Below are 18,174 nucleotides of genomic sequence, written 5' to 3'. Positions count from 1 at the left end.
TCAGGGTATATGGCCAGTAGTGGTATTGCTCATTACATGGTAGTTTTATTCCTGTTTTTAAAGAAATCTCCATATTGTTCCCCATAGTGGCTATATCAACTTACGTTCCCACCAACAATGCAAGAGGGCTCCTTCCCTTTTCTCCACACCCTCTCCAGCATTTATTGTTTGTAGATTTTTTGATGATGGCCATTCTGACCCATGTGAGGTGATACCTCACTGTAGTTTTGATTTGCATTTCTCTAATAATAAGCGATGTTTAGCATTTTTTTTTTTAGTCATCTGTATGTCTTCTTTGGAGAAATGTCTGTTCAGGTCTTCTGCCCATTTTTTGATTGGGTTGTTTTTTTCTAACATTGAGCTGCCTGAGCTGCTTGTATATTTTGGAGACTAATCCTTTGTCAGTTGCTTCATTTGCAATTATTTTCTCCCATTCTGAGTATTGTCTTTTCATTTTGTTTATGGTTTCCTTTGCTGTGCAAAAACTTTTAAATTTAATTAGCTCCTATTTGTTTATTTTTGTTTTTATTTCCATAACAACGCTGCTTCTAATTCTTTTGGGTATATACCCAAAAGTGGAATTGTTGGATCGTATGGCAATTCTGTTTTCAATTTTTTGAGGAATCACCATGCTATTTTTCACAGTGGCTGTACCATTTTACATCCCCACCAATAGGGCACAAGGACTCCAATTTCTTCACATCTTCATCAGCACTTGTTACTCTCTGGTTTTGTTTTGATTTTTGATAGTAGCCATTCTAATAGGTATGAAGTGGTATCTCATTGTGGTTTTGATTTGCATTTCTCTAATGATTAATGATGTTGATCATCTCTTCATGAGCTTATTGGTCCTTTGTATATCTTCAGAGAAATGTCTGTTTGAGTCCATTAGCCATATTTTAAAACTGGTTGTTTGCTTTTTTATTGTTGAGTTGTAGGAATTCTTTAAATATTCTGGATATTAACCCCTTGTCAGATATGTGATTTGCAAATATTTTCTCCCATTCTGTGGGTGGCCTTTTCACTCTGTTGATCATGTCCTTTGATGCATAAAAGCTTTGAATTTTGATGTAGTCCAGTTTATCTATTTTTTTAATTTGTTGCTTTTGGTATCGTGTCCCAGATTTTGTTGCCAAATCTAGTGTCATGAAACTTTCCCCCTGTTTTCTTCTAAGAGTTTTATAGTTTTAGTTCTTACATCTAGGTCTTTCATCCATTTTGAGTCAATTTTTAAATCAGGTATGATATAAGGGTCCAATGTCATATCTACAACTTTTTGAAATAGAAAAAAAAAAGAATGAGAAACCAACAGTAGGATTTTGAGATGTGGGGAGATAAAATTTATCTTCCTAGAAGTCCATTTTCTCAACCACTTTTGCTCTGCCCTCCAACCCCAGCCCCCACACGGTCGTCAGGATGACCTTTTGAAAACCACACATAAGTCAAACCCCATCACTCCCCTGCTTAAGAAGTGCAGCAATTTGTTCAGTGTCTGCCCCCTCCCTAAGATCATAAGTTTCAAGAAGTCAGACTGCCATCTTCACTCCTGTAGCCCTTCCTCAGTGCCAGCACATACCAGCTGCTCCACTGATACCTGTTGGATGAGTGAACAAACTTCAGCTTATAATAATAAGCTCACATTCTTTGACTTTTTCAAGGAATGTGGGGGAGGAAGGAAGTGGAGGAGGAAGGTAGCAAGCACTGAGGGGCAGAACAGCAAAGTCATTACCAGCTGTTGGCACTAGACTTCCTGATTTAAGTACCAGCCCTGCCGTTTCATGGCCACGTGACCTTGGCAAATCGCTTCACCTCTTAGGTCTCAGGTTAAGGGATGGCAACACCTATTTGGGTGATGAAAAGCAATTTGAACAGGAGGAACAGGCCGAGCAAGGGTGAGATGTGGGGCTGAAAACAGGGGTAGGGAATCAATTACCTATAGACAGAACAGTGAGACCCTTAGTTCCCCATCCCTTGTACCCTGCACAGCCAGGTGGCCGCCCCTCCACTCTGCAGGAGGGTGTTTTCCTTGGAGAAGGTAACCTAGGGGGACTGAATTTGCAGCTGCAGACACAGGAAGGGTCACAGCGAGATACCAAAGGAAACAAAAATGGCTTTCCAGACCCCTTCTGCTACCAGGGGTAGCTCTGCTACCAGAATCCTGACAGCCAGAAGTGTGCTCTCCAGGGAGGAAATGGCAGGATTCTTTTCTGAAGCCCCCAAAGAAGGGAGCTACAGTCACTGATATTTAAGTGTTCCTAGAAGAAAAGCCAGATCTCCATTCAGTCCACCTAGAATGAAGCACACCAGTTGACAGCCACTCCCCAGCCCCCAATGTTGTCAATTAATTAATTAGTGCTTCACTCAAATGCCAACCTTTAGGGACTTCCCTGGTGGTCCGGTGGCTAAGACTTCACACTCCCATTGCAGGGGGCCCAGATTCAAACCCTGGTCAGAGAACTAAACTCCACATGCTGCAACTAAAGCGCTGGCATACTGCAACGAAGATTGAGGATCCCGCATTCTACAACTAAGACGTGACACAGCCACATAAATAAACACTAAAAAGAAAAGGGCAACCTTTGATCACATATCACCAGATATCCAAGTCTCCGGGATAAAAGAGGGAGGCCAAAGCAGACAAATAAACAAAACTGTGTGAAGCAGATAGACCATGCAGAGAGCAGAAAAAAATACAAGACAAAAATTGTCAGTATCCTCAGAGACAAAAGAGAAGATATTACGTTCTTGAAATAAGATGCTATAAATGCTATATAAAAAGGAATAATAAGAGAAGAAGAGGCACTGGGAAATAAAAATGAGAGACAAAATAACATTTTAAAAAAGTCAATAGAAAGGCTGAGAGGTAATGAAAAGGAAAATTCCCAGAAGATGTACTGCAAAGACAGCAAATAAAAAAGAAGAAAAGGAGACAATCAATCTAGGAGGCCCAATATCTGACTACCGGATTGTCCAGGGATTCCAGAGAAAGCAGAGGGGAGGAAAGGACTGAAGAACTGATGAGGGGACATTTTATACTGAAGGGCATGAACCTTTGGACTGAGAGGGCCCGATAAAAATGAAAAAGAGCTGTCTTACGGCATATCATCACAAATGTCAGAAATCTAGGAGTAAAGAGAAGGTCCTAGGACTTCCCCGGTGGTCCAGATGTGCTCCCAATGCAGGGAACCCTGAGGTTCGATCCCTGATCAGGGAACTAAGATTCCCCCATGCCACGCGGTGTGGCCTACAGCGTTAAAAGGAATTAAATTTTAAAAAGAGAGAGAGAGAGAGAAGCTCCTAAAAGTTTCAGAGGCGGGAAGAATAGACTACATACAAAACATCAGAAATTAAAATGGTTTCAGACACCTCAGTGGCAACACTGGAAACTAGAAGATGAGGGAGCCATGCCATCAATTTTCTGATGGAAATGATTTCCAATCCACTATTTTACGTAGAGTCAAAGGAATCAGACGTGAGAATAGAAGAAAGACATTTGCTGGCTTGCCAGGGTGTAAATTTTTTCCTTCCTATGTACCCTTTCTTTAGGAAGTGACTAGAGGATGTGCTCCACCAAAACAAGGGCATAAGCCATGATAAACAAGACTTGTAATCCAGGAAACAGGGGCTCTAACACAGGAGGACAGGTGTTCAGCGCTCTGAAAAGCAACCAGTTCCAGATTGAGAGAGGAGGAGGGAAGCTCCGGGAAGTGGATTCACTAGAAAAGCAAAAGGAACTTGATAGATTATGTGAGTGCACGGAAAAGGCTTTTTGTGGGTCTGCTGGAGTGTTTGAAGAGATTTATCAATGTGTACACAGAAGTAAGCAAATTTAAAAAAGAAGCAATTGTTTTTTTATTGAGATACAGTTGTTTTACAACGTTGTATTGGTTTCTGCTGTACAACAAAGTGAACCAGCTTCGAGTACACCTATATTCCCTCTTGTCCCTCCCTCCCGTCTCTCCATACCCCACCCATCTCGGTCATCACAGAGCGCCGAGCTGAGCTCCTTGCATTATACAGCAGGTTCCCACTCTCATTCATGTCAGTCCCCATCTCCCAGTTCACCCCACCCCCCTCCCCCCGGCATGTCCACATGTCTGTACTCTATGTCTGTGTCTCTATTCCTGCCTTGCAAATAGGTTCATCTGTACCATTTTTCCAGATTCCGCATATGTGCATTAATGTATGATATTCGGTTTTCAAAAAGAGGCAGGTTTTAACTCCACAAAAAACAAAAATTAGTACCAAAAAACAAATACAACTATAGTATACCATTTGGCTCAGCAGTGGACAGTACCAGAAAGTCATAAGAATGTGAGCCCTGGGGACTTCCCTGGTGGTCCGGTGGCTCTGACTCTGTGCTCCCAACACAGCACGCCCAGGCTCAATCCCTGGTCAAGGCACTAGGTCCCATATGCCACAACCAAAGAACTCACATGCCACGACGAAGACTGAAGATCCTGTGTGCCACGACTAAGACCTTGGCACAGCCAAAGAAATATACATAAATAATTTTTTTTAAAAACCATGAATGTAAACCCTGGAAAAAAAATAAACTCTGGATATCAACTTGACTAAACAATTTTAAATTGTGGTAGAACTATATTGGGAGGATGGAGAGGAAGCTGGGTAGATGAAGAGAGTTCATCCTTATTGTGTGTGGAGGGCCTTAGTGGAGGTTTCCCTGGCGGCTCAGTAGTAAAGAATCCACCTGCAATGCAGGAGATTCAGGTTTGATCCCTGGGTGGGGAAGATGCCCTGGAGAAGGAAATGGCAACCCACTCCAGTGTTCTTGCGTGGGAAATCCCATGGACAGAGGGGTCTACAGTCCTTGAGGTCACAAAAGAGTGACACGATTCAGCAGCTAAACAACAAGGAGGAACTTAGTAGTATTCACTAGTACTTGGTGCTCCCTCCTTCTGGACACACAAAAGATTACTTTTCAGTCCCTTGCAATTGGATGAGGCCAATATAACTACTTCTGGACAGTCAGCTTCAAGAGAAAGTGCTGTGTTGCAGCTAGACTGAAGCTTAGATGACTGTGTCTGTCCCCTCTCCCTCTGTGGTGGCCAAGGCAGCCTTGGGTTAAGATAGCAGAGCCACAAGATTGAAGCAGGCTGGAACTGCCTCATGGAATATGGATATCCTGGAGACACTGAATGGATTCTGCAAGGGTAAGAAATAAAGCTTCTTCATGTGTTAAGCCATCAAGATTTTGGGATTGTCTGTTACTGGTGCATACCCTGACTTTGTTATTTTGTTTAGTCACTAGGTCATGTCCGACTCTTAAAGCCCTATGGATTGTAGTCCCCCCAGGCTTCCCTGTCCATGGGATTTCTCAGGCAAGAATAGTGGACTGGGTCGCCATTTCCTTCTCCAGCGGATCTTCCCACCCAGGGATCGAACCCACGTCTCCTGCTCTGGCAGGCGGATTCTTTACCACTGAGGCACCAGGGAAGCCCATAACCTGACTTAACTGAATACAAACTTCAACAGCTACTGTCTAAAATAGATAACATCAAGAAATAGACATTTAAACATAGTATTTAGAATTATGGAGATAATCACTAGAAGAATAACTTAAAAACATTAGAAGTGGTTGCTCTGGGGAGCAGGGCTGAGAAGTAGAGACAAGGTGGGGCAGAAGGGCAGCTGGTTTCATTACAGTGCTCTGACACCAGGGCGTTGTATTACACTGGCAGGAACTGCGTGTATGCAGTCGGGAGGATTCCTGCCAGACCAACACAGCGGCCGGCTCTTCAGAGGGAGGGCACGCTAGAATGAACAAGTGTCTGAGGCAACCACAGATGGGATTGGACAGGATGGGCGGGCGCAGTGGGGAGGGAGGCCACCCAGATGAAATGCCAGTGTGAGGAGTTTGGTTTTTATCCAGATGGCCATGGGGAGCCATGGAAGGATCATAACGGATAGAGTCGAATCTGCCTGAGCAGACTCACCTTTACTGTGAGCATCCTGACTCAAGTGGAGGATGAATGGTGGGGCAGGAGGCTGCTGTGATGGTCCCCATGAGAGCTGAGGAGGCCTGGACTGAGACATCTGTACCACAGATGTTGATGGAGAAGCTGCTATTCATCTGGCAGGCCTGATGATACGGCAGGGTACGAGATAAGCAACATGCCCTACCTTCAGGGAGCTTATGTGGGTGAGAGAGACAAAGGGGGAGAAAAGAAGATAAAAGACAGGCGGTGGTTCGTACTTCAGTCTTCATAAAGAAGACTGAAGCGGTGTAAGGAGATAGAGGGGTTTCCCTGGTGGCTCAGCAGTAAAGGAGTCGCAGGTTTGATCCCTGGGTTGGGAAGATCCCCTGGAGGAGGGCATGGCAACCCACCCCAGTATTCTTGCCTGGGAAATCCCATGGACAGAGGAACCTGGCAGGCTACACTCCATGGAGTCGCAAAGAGTCAGACACGACTGAGTGACTTAGCATGCACGCACACAAGGCGATGGAGGGGAGAGAGGGTACCAAGATATTGGGGCAGCAGCTCCAAGGAGGACATATTTGAATACAATCCTGGATTAAGTGAAGGGATGGGGGACTTCCCTGGTGGTCCAGTGGTTAAGACTCTGAGGTGCCAGTGCAGGGGCCTGGGTTCCATCCCTGGTCAGGGATCCCGGGTGCTGTAAGACTTCTCATGCTGCAACCAAAAATAAAGATTCTGCATGCTGCAACTAAGACCCAACACAGCCGCAAAAAAAAAAAAAAAAGAAGAAGAAGAAGAAGAAGAAGGAACAAGCCATGAAAAATTTGGAGGATGAGGGTTCCGGGCTGAGTGAACTGCAGTCCGGTGGCCCTGAGGTGGGATGGGCTTGATGTGGCCAAGGCACAGCACAGAGGCTGTTGGTGGGGGATAGGGGGCGGGGGCCGGGGTGGCGGGGAGAAGGGACACCCACCAAGAGGAAGGTTCTGGGAGCTGAGGCCTGAGAGGTGGTAGGGGCCAGTCTGTGGAACGTGGAGAGGACTTTGAGGAGCTCCTAGGGGACTGGGAATCCCATGGGCAGAGGAGCCCGGCGGGCTACAGTCCATGTGGTTGCAAGAGTTGGACACGACTTAGCGGCTAAACCACCGTCCCTAGGGGGCTGAGAGCCGTCAAGTGGCAGGACTGGCACTGAGGAGGCAAGGAGGACCCGGCTTGGCGGCCAGTGGACCTCCCCCTCCCTATTCTAGGCCCCACCGATCCCCCGAGTCAGCCGTGCCTCAGCCCTGTCTGGGCCAGCTACAGCAGCTTCATCACCCACTCCCCTTATCCCAGCCCCCTCTGGGAATTGAAGGATCCTTCACAAATCAAAATAGCAGGCAGAGAACAGCCTCTAATTGTTCTGCGTAAAAGAAGTGAAATTAGACGAGTCAGCTGTGGGGTTGGGACCGCCTCCCACACAGCTGTGATCCCGCACCCGCTGAAGGCAGACTTCCCGAGACTCGCAATTCTGCTGTCTCCGAGCAAAACTTTTTGCTTCTCCAGCCCCAGGGCAAATGACAGCTATTTTGGGAGGAAGTGAGACAGATGCTGGCCCTGGAGGACAATGAAAGAGTCCTTTTTATTTTTTAGCCAAAAAAGAAAAAAAGAAAATCAGTCACTTTGTGAAGGAGCAGCCTTAGATGATGTGAGTTCGTTCAGTCATTCAAAACAGTGGGCGCGCTCATGCTGGGGGCACCAGACTTGGCCGCTGTCAGGTAGGTTCGGCCCAGAAGAACAGAGGTGCGCGGTGTGGCTCCAGCCTTGGTGGAGCGGGGAGAGAGCGCTATCTGGGCGCCAGGAGGGCCAAGTTCTCCCCTTGGTCTGCCACCGTCGCTCTGTGGCCTCAGATCACTTTCTCACCTCTCCCCAGTGTGGGCTTTAGGATGCGTTGGGGCTACTTAGTCTTTCAGTCATGTCCGACTCTTTGTGACCCCACGGACTGTAGCCCACCAGGCTCCTCTGTCCATGAGGTTTCCCAGGCAAGAATATTGGAGTGTGTTGTCATTTTTTCCTCCAAGGAAACTTCCCGAAGCAGGGATCAAACCCATGTCTCCTGCGTTGACAAGTATTCTTTACCACTGAGCCACCAGGGAAGCCCTTTAGGCTACATAGTGTTTCTCAAGCATTAGAGTCCATGAGAAGCGCGCGCACGTGTGTGTGTGTGTGTGTGTGTGTGTGTGGTGTCTGGTTGAAGATGAAGATTCTCCAGGCCCGATTTCCAGAGATTAAGATTGAGAAGACCTGGGGTGCGGTCTAAGAATCTGCACTTCTCACAGACTCTTCTGGAAATTCCCTCTGGAGTCCCTGGACCACAGGGTAGTAAAAACTTTCCCTCAATCTCTCTGGGCTCTTCTTGCTGTGAAACTTGAAGAGTTGCTCATGCCTGGGTTTCTCAGATCATTCCAGGATCATGGAATGTATCCTTACCCCTGCCTTGGTGTCTGTGTGTTTCTGTGATGATCATGCTGCATGGGGATGGTCTGTTTCAGTGTATTTCGCCTCCTCCAGGCTACCTGGTGCCCAGCCTAGGCCTCCCCAGGAGAGGTCATGACTGTAAATGTTGGCCCAACAAGAGGCCAGCTGTAGGGCTGGCAGCTGGGCAGCAAGTAGACCAAGGAAGGATGCTGCCGAGCTCTGGGTGCCCGGCGTGGCTGCAGACATCTGGTTTGGACACCTGGACTCATGCCCTGGGTCAAGTGTGTGACTCTGTCACCTGCTTCCCTTGCCTGCAGCTGGGGGAGTCCAGCCACCTGGGGCTAAGTTGGCCTGGACAGGCCCACCGACTGGGAGCCCTGGTCAACCCTGGAGAACACCCAGGCAGTCTGAGGCCCCAGCCAGTTTGTCTCGGCTTCCTCAGAGTTGGGCTGATCATATTCCCCAAAGGCCAGGTCAGTGGCAGAGGCCAGAGGGTCATGTCACTCTGGTCTAGCCCCCAGCTTCATTTTTATATATGGAGAATAATAACAAATGTCATATACTGAGCACTTACCATGCTCTGAGCTCAAGGCTAAATGCTCTATCTTCTGTTATTAAATTTTATAACAGCCCTATGAGGTTGGTAAAAGTATCACTTTTTTTTTTTTTCTTAACAATATGGACACCAGGGCTTAGAGAGGTCAAGTTACTAGCCCAGAGTCACTCAGCTAATAAATAGTGGAGACAGTATTAGAACTGAGACCTGTTTTCCTCTGGAGCCAAGTTTTATCTTTAAGCATATTGCTTAGAACCCCCGAGAAGATAAGGGTTTTTCCTTGAGTAGCTTCCTACTAAAATTACTCCCTGCTGGAGATCTCCTTTTGAATCTGTTATAGTGGAAAGGAGTGATGCTGAATCAGATAGGTCAGGGTTCTAGTCCGACCTCTGCCCCTGACCTTTCCCGTCACTTTGGGTCAGTCATTCCTCTCCGTAAGTTTCATGTGAAACTGAAATCCATGAAATGGAACAATTATATATGCACTTCCTTTTAAGGTACACTAAGATGAAGACGGCCACCAACATCTACATTTTCAACCTGGCCTTGGCAGATGCCCTGGCCACCAGCACACTGCCCTTCCAGAGTGCCAAGTACCTGATGGAGACATGGCCCTTTGGGGAACTGCTCTGCAAGGTCGTGCTCTCCATTGACTACTACAATATGTTCACCAGCATCTTCACGCTCACCATGATGAGCGTTGACCGCTACATTGCCGTCTGCCACCCCGTCAAGGCCCTGGACTTCCGCACCCCGGCCAAGGCCAAGCTGATCAACATCTGCATCTGGGTTCTGGCCTCCGGTGTCGGTGTACCCATCATGGTCATGGCTGTGACCCGCCCCCGGGGTGAGTGAGGAAGGGAGCCTTGGTACAGATCACTGACCACAGGAGGCAGCACACAGGCTTCTGTGGGTTTGTAGACCTTTTACCAGGGTGGGTGTAGGTGGATCACCAATGGAGTGTGGGTTGCTGATCAATGAAAGGGTGGATGGCTGGCCAGTGGGAGTGTGAATAATCAACCAATGGGAATGTGAGTAATGGACTGATGGGAGAATGAATGACTGGTCAGTGGTCATATGGGTGGTTGGCCAAAGAAATTTTATGAATGGGATTATGGATGGCCAGATGTGTGGATGGATAGCCAGTGGGGTAAGGGTGACCAGTGAGCAGTGGGGGCCATAAGATCTGCAATCCCATCCCAAAGTCCCTTCCACCCCATTGGCCCAGATGACCAAAGCAGGGCCTAGAGAATGGCCTCCATAGAATGACAGGCGCATTTCCTCAGAGTAAAATGCTGTACCAATTAGTGTAGTATAGTAACTACCTGTATCAGTCAGGGTGGCTGCTGTAACAGCCATAGCTTAACACAGTAGAAGTTTATTTCTCACTCACATCACAGTCCAGTGTGAGTAAGAGGAGGAGGGCCTTCTACTCCACACAGTCAATCAGGGATCCAGCCTCCAAATGATGGTTTGGGCTACAGTGTGCTGGCATCTGGGCTTCCATGGTGGCTCAATGAATAAAGAATCCATCTGCAACGCAGGATATGAGGGTTTGATCTCGGGGTCAGGCAGATCCCTTGGAGGTGGGCATGGCAACCCACTCCAGTATTCTTGCTTGGAGAATCCCGTGGACAGAGGAGCCTGGCAGGCTACAGTCCATGGGGTCACAGAGTCAGACACGACTGAAGCGACTTAGCACACACACGTACTAGCCTCTGGCCAGCAGATGAATATGGGAGTGGTGAGAAAGCACAATTACTTGAAATGCAGGGTCCATCACTTCCTAGTGATAGCTGGTTAGTTGTTGCTTTAGTCATGTCCGACTCTTTTGTGATCCCATGGACTGTAGTCCTGCCGGGATCCTCTGTCCATGGGATTTCCTAGGCAATAATACTGGAGTAGGTTGCCATTTCCTTCTCCAGGGGATCCTGCATTGGCAGGCGAATTACCAGTGAGCCATATTGGAAGTCCAGTGATAGCTGGTTATATGACCCCAGCTTGATATAAATGGGAAAAGTAATTTAGCAGGTGTCAGAGATACTGGTCACTAACCTCTCTTGAGCCATGCTCTGTCATGGGGTGTTGAAAAGATTAAATGAGATGATAGATTGTAAAACACTTAGGACAAGGCCTGGCTTATTGTCAAGGCCCAATAAATAGCAGCTATTAGAATAACTGAGCCTGTGAGATAGACAAGGCAGGGACGCCTGCTTCCATTGGGCTGAAAGCAAACTGAGAATCAGAGAGGTCAGGTGGTTTGTTTAGCAGGCATCTGGGAGAATCTGGCCTAGAGCCCAGGGTTCCTGTCCCCATAACTGTTGCTCCTTTTTGCCGCCAGGGTGAAGGTTTGCATTGTCGTAGGAGAGGGAACAGGCCTGGTGGGGAGTTTCTTGGCTACCCTCGACCCTCACAAGGGTAGAGCTCCCCGTGCCCTTATATAGTCTCTGAGTGATTTGTCTTGACTCAGCAGCTGGACCTCATTCCTCACTGTCAGCCTTCAGTTTACAGGCCATTAACTTCAGCCCTCCTGGGGGCTGGGCCAGATGGGCCTCTTCATCCCCCGCCCCCTACTCGCTTTCTCTCTCAAACACACACACTCACACACATACACACACTCCCTAAGTGTGTGCCATTGGCACTCAGTTCTATAAGCCACTTGCTGTGTGACCTTGGACAAGTGCTGTTCCTCTCTCGGCCTGCTTCTGCCATCTGTACCATGAAAGTCCTTGGGTCCAGTTGTGGCTGGTGGTCCTGCCAGCCTGATGTCCTGTGGACCCACTCTGTCTGTGGACCCCAGCCCCTTTCTCACAGCTCTCAGGCTCCAAGTCTACTGGATGGGTCCTCAGATTCCGGGATCCCAAGAGGTCCTGGGAGTCCCCTGGGCCAGCCTCAGCCCTGTATCTGAATTCCATAACATCCCCAAGGTGCTCATGCAGCCTGAGCCCACACTCCAGGAGAAGGGAGCTTATTCCATCCCCTCTTATCTGTGGACAAGAGTGGCAGTCAGAACGATCTTGACATGAAGGTGAGATCTGCCTCCTTGGCCCTAGCTCTGACCCCTGGACTCCCATGTTTCTGCCCTGTGAGTGCACTTAGTGTTTGAACCATTCTGTGCTAAATGCTTTCCACACCATGGCCCATTTGATCCTCACAACAACCCTATGAGTTTAGGTACTGTTGTTAGTCCCACTTTATGGAAACTCTGGTAGAGGTTGAACAATTTGCCCAGGCCACATCACACAGTTAGCAGGGCCTGAGTCCTACTCTTAACACGTGCTCTCTAAGTCAATCTTAGCAGTACTGTCCCCACTGGAGCTACTTTGTAAATGTGTGCAGTGTTTTCAGTTATCATCATGATAGACATTTAGTGGGCTTGAGCTAAATTCTATCATTATATCACTGCTCCCCACGGGCACAGAGGCTGATAAAGGGACTGGGAGAGACTATAGAAAACAGACCTCCTTGGTTAGGGCCAGTTTTCTGGGGTCTTGAAGGATGAGTAGGAGTTCACCAAGTGCAGAAGTGGTGGAGGACATTGCAGGGAGGAGAATCGAAAAGGCCAGGAGGAGGCAGCGGGGCTTGGCTAAGCCTAAAAGGGTGGGTGAGCAGGGAGACAAAGTCCTTAGGCCCACCAGCCCCTCACCCAGTGTCTCTCCTTGTTCCCTGGCTCAGACGGAGCAGTGGTGTGCATGCTCCAGTTCCCCAACCCCAGCTGGTACTGGGACACGGTGACCAAAATCTGCGTGTTCCTCTTCGCCTTCGTCGTGCCCATCCTGGTCATCACCGTGTGCTACGGCCTCATGCTGCTGCGCCTGCGCAGCGTGCGCCTGCTGTCGGGCTCCAAGGAGAAGGACCGCAGTCTGCGGCGCATCACCCGCATGGTGCTGGTGGTGGTGGGCGCCTTCGTGGTGTGCTGGGCCCCCATCCACATCTTCGTCATCGTCTGGACGCTGGTGGACATCAACCGCCGCGACCCACTTGTGGTGGCCGCGCTGCACCTGTGCATCGCTCTCGGCTACGCCAACAGCAGCCTCAACCCCGTGCTCTACGCCTTCCTCGACGAGAACTTCAAGCGCTGCTTCCGCCAGCTCTGCCGCATGCCCTGCGGCCGCCGGGAGCCCAGCAGCTTCAGCCGCGCCCGCGAAGCCACGGCCCGCGAACGGGTCACCGCCTGCACCCCGTCCGACGGCCCCGGCGGTGGCGCAGCCGCTTGACCCGGGGCCGGCCGGCCCGCCGCGCGCCCCTCCGGAGGGACCCGGCGGTTAGGCGGAGTCCTAGTGGGGGCGGGGGCCACGACGCGGGGTGGGGCGGGCGGCGGCCCTGCCGTGGGGTGGATCGCTGGTCTGGGACCGGCTGGGAGTGGGCCGGTCGGCGGGGCGATGCCTCTAGGCCGAGCTCAAGGTCAAGGGCTTTGGGTTGGGGCAGGGGGAGCTCGCTAGCCCCGGGGAGTGGACCTGTGGCTCTGGGATTGGGCCGCTAAATCGGGGCCCCTTCGTTCTAGTTGGAGCTGGGTTGGCGGGAGTGAGAGCCTGGTCTGAGACCCGGCCCAGGACCAAGGAGGGCCGGTGCTGCGGACGGTGGAATCGAGCTTCAAGATCCGGCCCGGTGTGATGGGGAGGGGCCTCCTGACGGTGAGGCTGACGGTCCAGCTCCGGATGGGGCTGGGAGAGAGGGCCTGTGTACAAACAATGGGGCCGCAGCTTGGAGTCGAGTCCCAGCCCGGAGTTCCAGAAAGGGGAGGGGCTCGCCGAGGTCCAGGCCCAATTTGCCATTTTTATGAACGAAGAGAAAATAAACTAGAAAGGATACACCTTTTCTCTCCTCGACAGTCGTTTCCCTGGAATGGGCAGGGAGGCGCAGCATCGAAGTGAGCTTGAGATGGGACAGTGGAATTGCAGGACAGGGTAGCAAGCAAGACAGGCCTCAGCTGCGGCGGGGTCCCCACGGGGAGGAGTCAGGAGGGCTTGCAAATCCCAAACCAGAGCTGCCAGTTGGCCTCTGTGCCAAAGGCTGGTGAGGGGGGCTGAGGCAGAGGAAGGGGGCTTCTACTTTGAAGTTAGGTCCTCAAGCCACAGGGAGGACACTTTGGGGGTCCCCACGGCTGTGGCTTCTCTGGCCCAGATGCTGGAGGACAGAGGGCCACACTAATAGCTCCCTGAGTGTAGGAGGCCCCTGGCTCTGGGGGTGTGTGTGGGGGGGGGGGGGGCGGAGGGGGTGGGGGGGGGTGGTTTCTAAAGCACCAGGGTGGCATTTTCCTCCTCTCAGACACTGGCACCCTATAAGAACCTCCAAGAAATCCTCTCTCCCTTCTCCCAACATCTGGCTGCTACACCCAGTATGTCTGATGAACTGCATCCCGGCCCTGGGACCTGACTTGGAAGGGACTGGGGAGAAGAAGGCTTTTATAACCACAGTGCCAGCATCAGTCTGTGTCCCCAGGTCCCCACCCCCTGCGCGAGCTGCCCCATTCAAGCTGCTGAGGGCCAGGTCCACCAGACTTAGGCATAGAAGTTTTCCTTTTCATTTGGCATTTTATTCTGGCATCCCCAGGTCTTTGCTTCCCCCTATATCAGGGTCTGGTCTGTTCTCTGTGTCCCCCACCCCAAACTTCATCTCCACCATCCCCCCACCTCTCCCCTCTCTCCACAACACTGCCTCTGTCACATACACCCTGACTCCCTATTGAAGCTGTGTGCTGACATCTTTGTAAAAACAAATTTAATTTTCTTCCCTTTTTGGGACAGATGGAAAGAAATTGACGTCTTTGTCTTAAACAGGGAAAAAAAAAAAAACGATATACCTCTTCTCTCTTTGACAGTCATTTCCTTGGAACAAAAGCCTTTCTCCTCTCTGGGAGGCTGTCACTCCAGCAGGGGCTGAACTAGCATTCTGGGGGTTGGGGCTCAGGCACCAAGGTGGGCTTTGGGCACAAGAGGGGCAGGGATGCCCTTTGTGGGCAAAACGTAGTCACCTTCTCAGGATGAGAAGCCCCAGACCTGGGAATGTCCTTCCTTCAGAAGTGGCTCCACTAGTGCCCTGGAAGATGTGGGATCATAGCCACACTCCGATCAGGCTGCTAAGCTACCAAGGCCTGGGGTCCCAGTCCACCTGGATCACTGTCACCATCCAGATGGAGCTTGTGACTATAAAGATCTCTGTGTCTGAATGGGTAAGGGGTTCAGCAAGGCAGGGGACACACTCCGGGACACTTGTTATCATCACTTGGGACCCCTCCTGCTAGTGCTTTCTGGAGATGTCATAGAAAGGGGACAATTTAGGAACCAGGGAAGACTCTTGAAGGTGGTGACATTGGAGCCAGGGCTGTTTATTCTCCTTGCAAACACTGGGTCCCCTTCAACCCCTCTGGGACAGGTCTGTCTTGAGGCTGCTCTGGACCCAGTCACTGCCATTTCCTGTGGCTGTCTGGATCTGCCTGCTTGTTACCAATCCTGGTATATAATTTCGTCTTGGAGTCAGCAAGGGGCTGGGTCCTGACCACGTGCATTTAAGGTAAAGCAAACGTTGAAATCTACTTCCTGTGCGCACTGGGCTCTGGGACTCAGAAGTGAGTCCAATATGGCCCCATCCTCAGAAGGTTCAAGCCTATGCTTGGACCAAAGCATAAATGAATCTTTGCATCTCAGTGTGATGCATGTGAGGTGATAGGGAGCCCTGGGATGGGCGGGGGTGTCACAGGGAAATGCCTTTTCTAGCTTTTTACTGAAACCCATATTTGTAGCAATTCTGAGAAGGGTGGAAAGGGTCAAAGGGCCTTAAAAGATGACTAGGAGCTAGCCACTCAGAAGAGAGAACAGTGTGTATAAAAGCATAGAATGATCAAGCGCTTGGTAAACCCAAGAAGTTGCGTGCAGCTGACGCATCGGGCTCAGTTGAATGCTTCCGTGTGCTAGCCCCCATGCCATGAGCTTGATGCCCATCATTTCTCTGGTCCATGACAGCCCAGTGGAGCAAGTAATACTGCCTTTATTTTAAACAAGAAGTCAGGCTCAGAGAGGTCGAGCCACTTACCCCTAATTCACAGAGCCCATTCGTGGTCGCAGAACTCAAGTCCATGGAACTCCAGGGTCCAAGTTTTCAGTGAATTCCGGGCATCATTGAAGTAGAAGAGCCTTAGTAGCCGGTATCCTGGGGTGATGTTTTTGAAAACTTAAAACTAAATGGAAAAATCTGAGGGAAAAGGGCAATTTTCCGTGAACTTTTGTTCCTCCTGAAGCTCTCCAAATCTTCAAGTTTCAAAGTGTATTGTGCATGATGCATTTTAAAGCTGCAAATTGACAATGTAATTCTAGATCATCACCGGGCTCTCAAAGCGGTGGAGTAGGTCTGATTTCCTACAAAATTTCCACTCCTCTCTTTTCAAGAGGTGGGAGGAAAGTTTTCGCTTCTGGTTTCAAAATGTCCTACGATTTCATATCTCTTCTTGTAATAGAAGTAGTGGTTAAAGCTGGGGTCAGAGCTTGGTTTTCCCTCTCTGTGTCTGTTTCCTCATCTGAAGAATGGACTTCCTTCATGGGATTGTTGTGAGGATTTAATGAATTAATGTATGTACAGGGCCCAGCACATGAGCTATTAACATGTGTAAAGTATCCATTATTACTCAAAAGTAGAGTGGCTGTGCAAGGTCAGAGCTGGAGACCCAGATGGAAAAGGAGGTGAGCTTTCAGGGGTAGTGATGAAGAGAGAAGAAATGGGGGACCCAGCCTGGGGATCCCCTGCTTTTTAGGCTCAGGCGCCACCATGGAGAGTGAGAAGCTGCCAGAGAGGCAGGAGGAAGATGGGGAGAATGTGCTACCATGGAAACCGGAGGAGGAGGGCGTTCCCAGGGGGAGGGAGTGATGGATAATGTCAAGTGTCATGTAAGAGAGGTTGGGTGGGGAGGGCAGGAGAGTGAAGGGAGTAAACTGGAGCCTTCAGGTTCAGTCCTAGGTGTGGCCTGGAAGCCTCGACAGTGGATTCAGAAATCAGCTCTGATGTTAACTGTCTGGCTGTGTGACCTCTGTAAGGAATTTGCCCCCTCTGTGCTTCTGCTTCCTTCTAGACGTAAGACAAGGGAATGAATCAGCCTCTAATATGATGCTCAGTTTCTAGTAAGTGTCCTGATTTTGACGGATTCTTGACCACTTCTAGCATTAGGATCTTAAGCAAGTCACTTCACTTCCAAGTGCCCTCTCTGAAGGTCGGACAGGGCACATGAAACGTGAAAGTGTTAGCGCTCAGTCGTGCCCGACTCTTTTCGACCCCATGGACTGCAGCCCACCAGGCTCCACTGTTCATGGGGTTTTCCAGGCAAGGATACTGAAGTGGGTTGCCATTTCCTTCTCCAGGGGATCTTCCCGACCCAGGGATCGAACCTGGGTCTCCTGCACTGCAGGCAGATTCTTTACCGACTGAGCCACCAGGGTGCATAGTAGGCCTCCAAGCCAGGGTTCTCCTGTAATAAGAATGGGGGTGCTAGAGGCTGCTGTCTAGGGAGGTTTGCTTGGCTTGGAATTTGAGATGTTCCCCAAGATGAAGAGGGGTCACCATGTCCTAAGAGAGGAGGAGCAACAGTCCAGGTTGGGCCTCCGCTGGGCCCCTGGCCCAAGACCAGCCCCTTGGTTGTCAGCAGCAGATCCTCAGCCTGGCCTCTGCCTGCCTTTCCGCCTGGCAACTACCACAGATCCAGGCTGGGAGTCAGCTCAGGGGCTCCAAAACCCCTAGGAAGTGGTCCCCGTGGATCCTGACTCCAGCACTTACACACACACACACACACACACACACACACCCTTTTCTCTTATCATTTATTTACTCATCATCATCTCTTCCTTTATTTCGTCTCTGGGCACTGCGCACATAGTATGGAGTCAGGGGAGGTGTTGGATGAGGAGCCTCTAGCAGGGGCTCGAATTGTAGGCTGGGTGGTTCTTGGGGAGGGCAGCTTGGAAATTCAAAATGGTAGCCAGAGGGGAGCTGATGTGGTCAGGATGGACCTCCTAATGGAGCAGAGCGCTACGCTTGGGGCTTGCTCAGTCTCTGGTTCATCGGCGGCACCTGCCACGAGTCCCAACTGTGTGCAGCTCTTCCCGGACATGGAGTGCCTTCGCATCTCCATCTTGGTGAGAGGCCAGTGTCATCACCACAGGGAATACAGACAGCACGTAGGGCCCTTCGTTGTTCTAGGCACTAGACGTGGGGTAACACTTCATCTTCACAGCATAACTA

At 50.1% G+C, this 18,174-nt stretch overlaps 1 protein-coding gene across 1 annotated transcript in view; it reads left to right on the top strand.

Moving 5' to 3' along the window:
* Nucleotides 1-13,767, top strand: part of OPRD1 (opioid receptor delta 1) — a 40,683-nt gene extending 26,916 nt beyond the window's left edge. The window contains exons 2-3 of the mRNA XM_027518490.1: nt 9,447-9,796; nt 12,625-13,767. Of these exons, the coding sequence (XP_027374291.1) occupies nt 9,447-9,796; nt 12,625-13,166 (892 nt within the window). The 3' untranslated portion in view covers nt 13,167-13,767. The remainder of the gene's footprint in view (nt 1-9,446; nt 9,797-12,624) is intronic.
* The last annotated feature ends 4,407 nt before the right edge of the window (nt 13,768-18,174 follow it).

Source organism: Bos indicus x Bos taurus, chromosome 2 (genome assembly GCF_003369695.1).
Source record: "Bos indicus x Bos taurus breed Angus x Brahman F1 hybrid chromosome 2, Bos_hybrid_MaternalHap_v2.0, whole genome shotgun sequence".
Classification (NCBI taxonomy): domain Eukaryota; kingdom Metazoa; phylum Chordata; class Mammalia; order Artiodactyla; family Bovidae; genus Bos; species Bos indicus x Bos taurus.
Note: the sequence above shows the minus strand (reverse complement) of the source record. Positions and strands in the feature narration are given on the sequence as shown.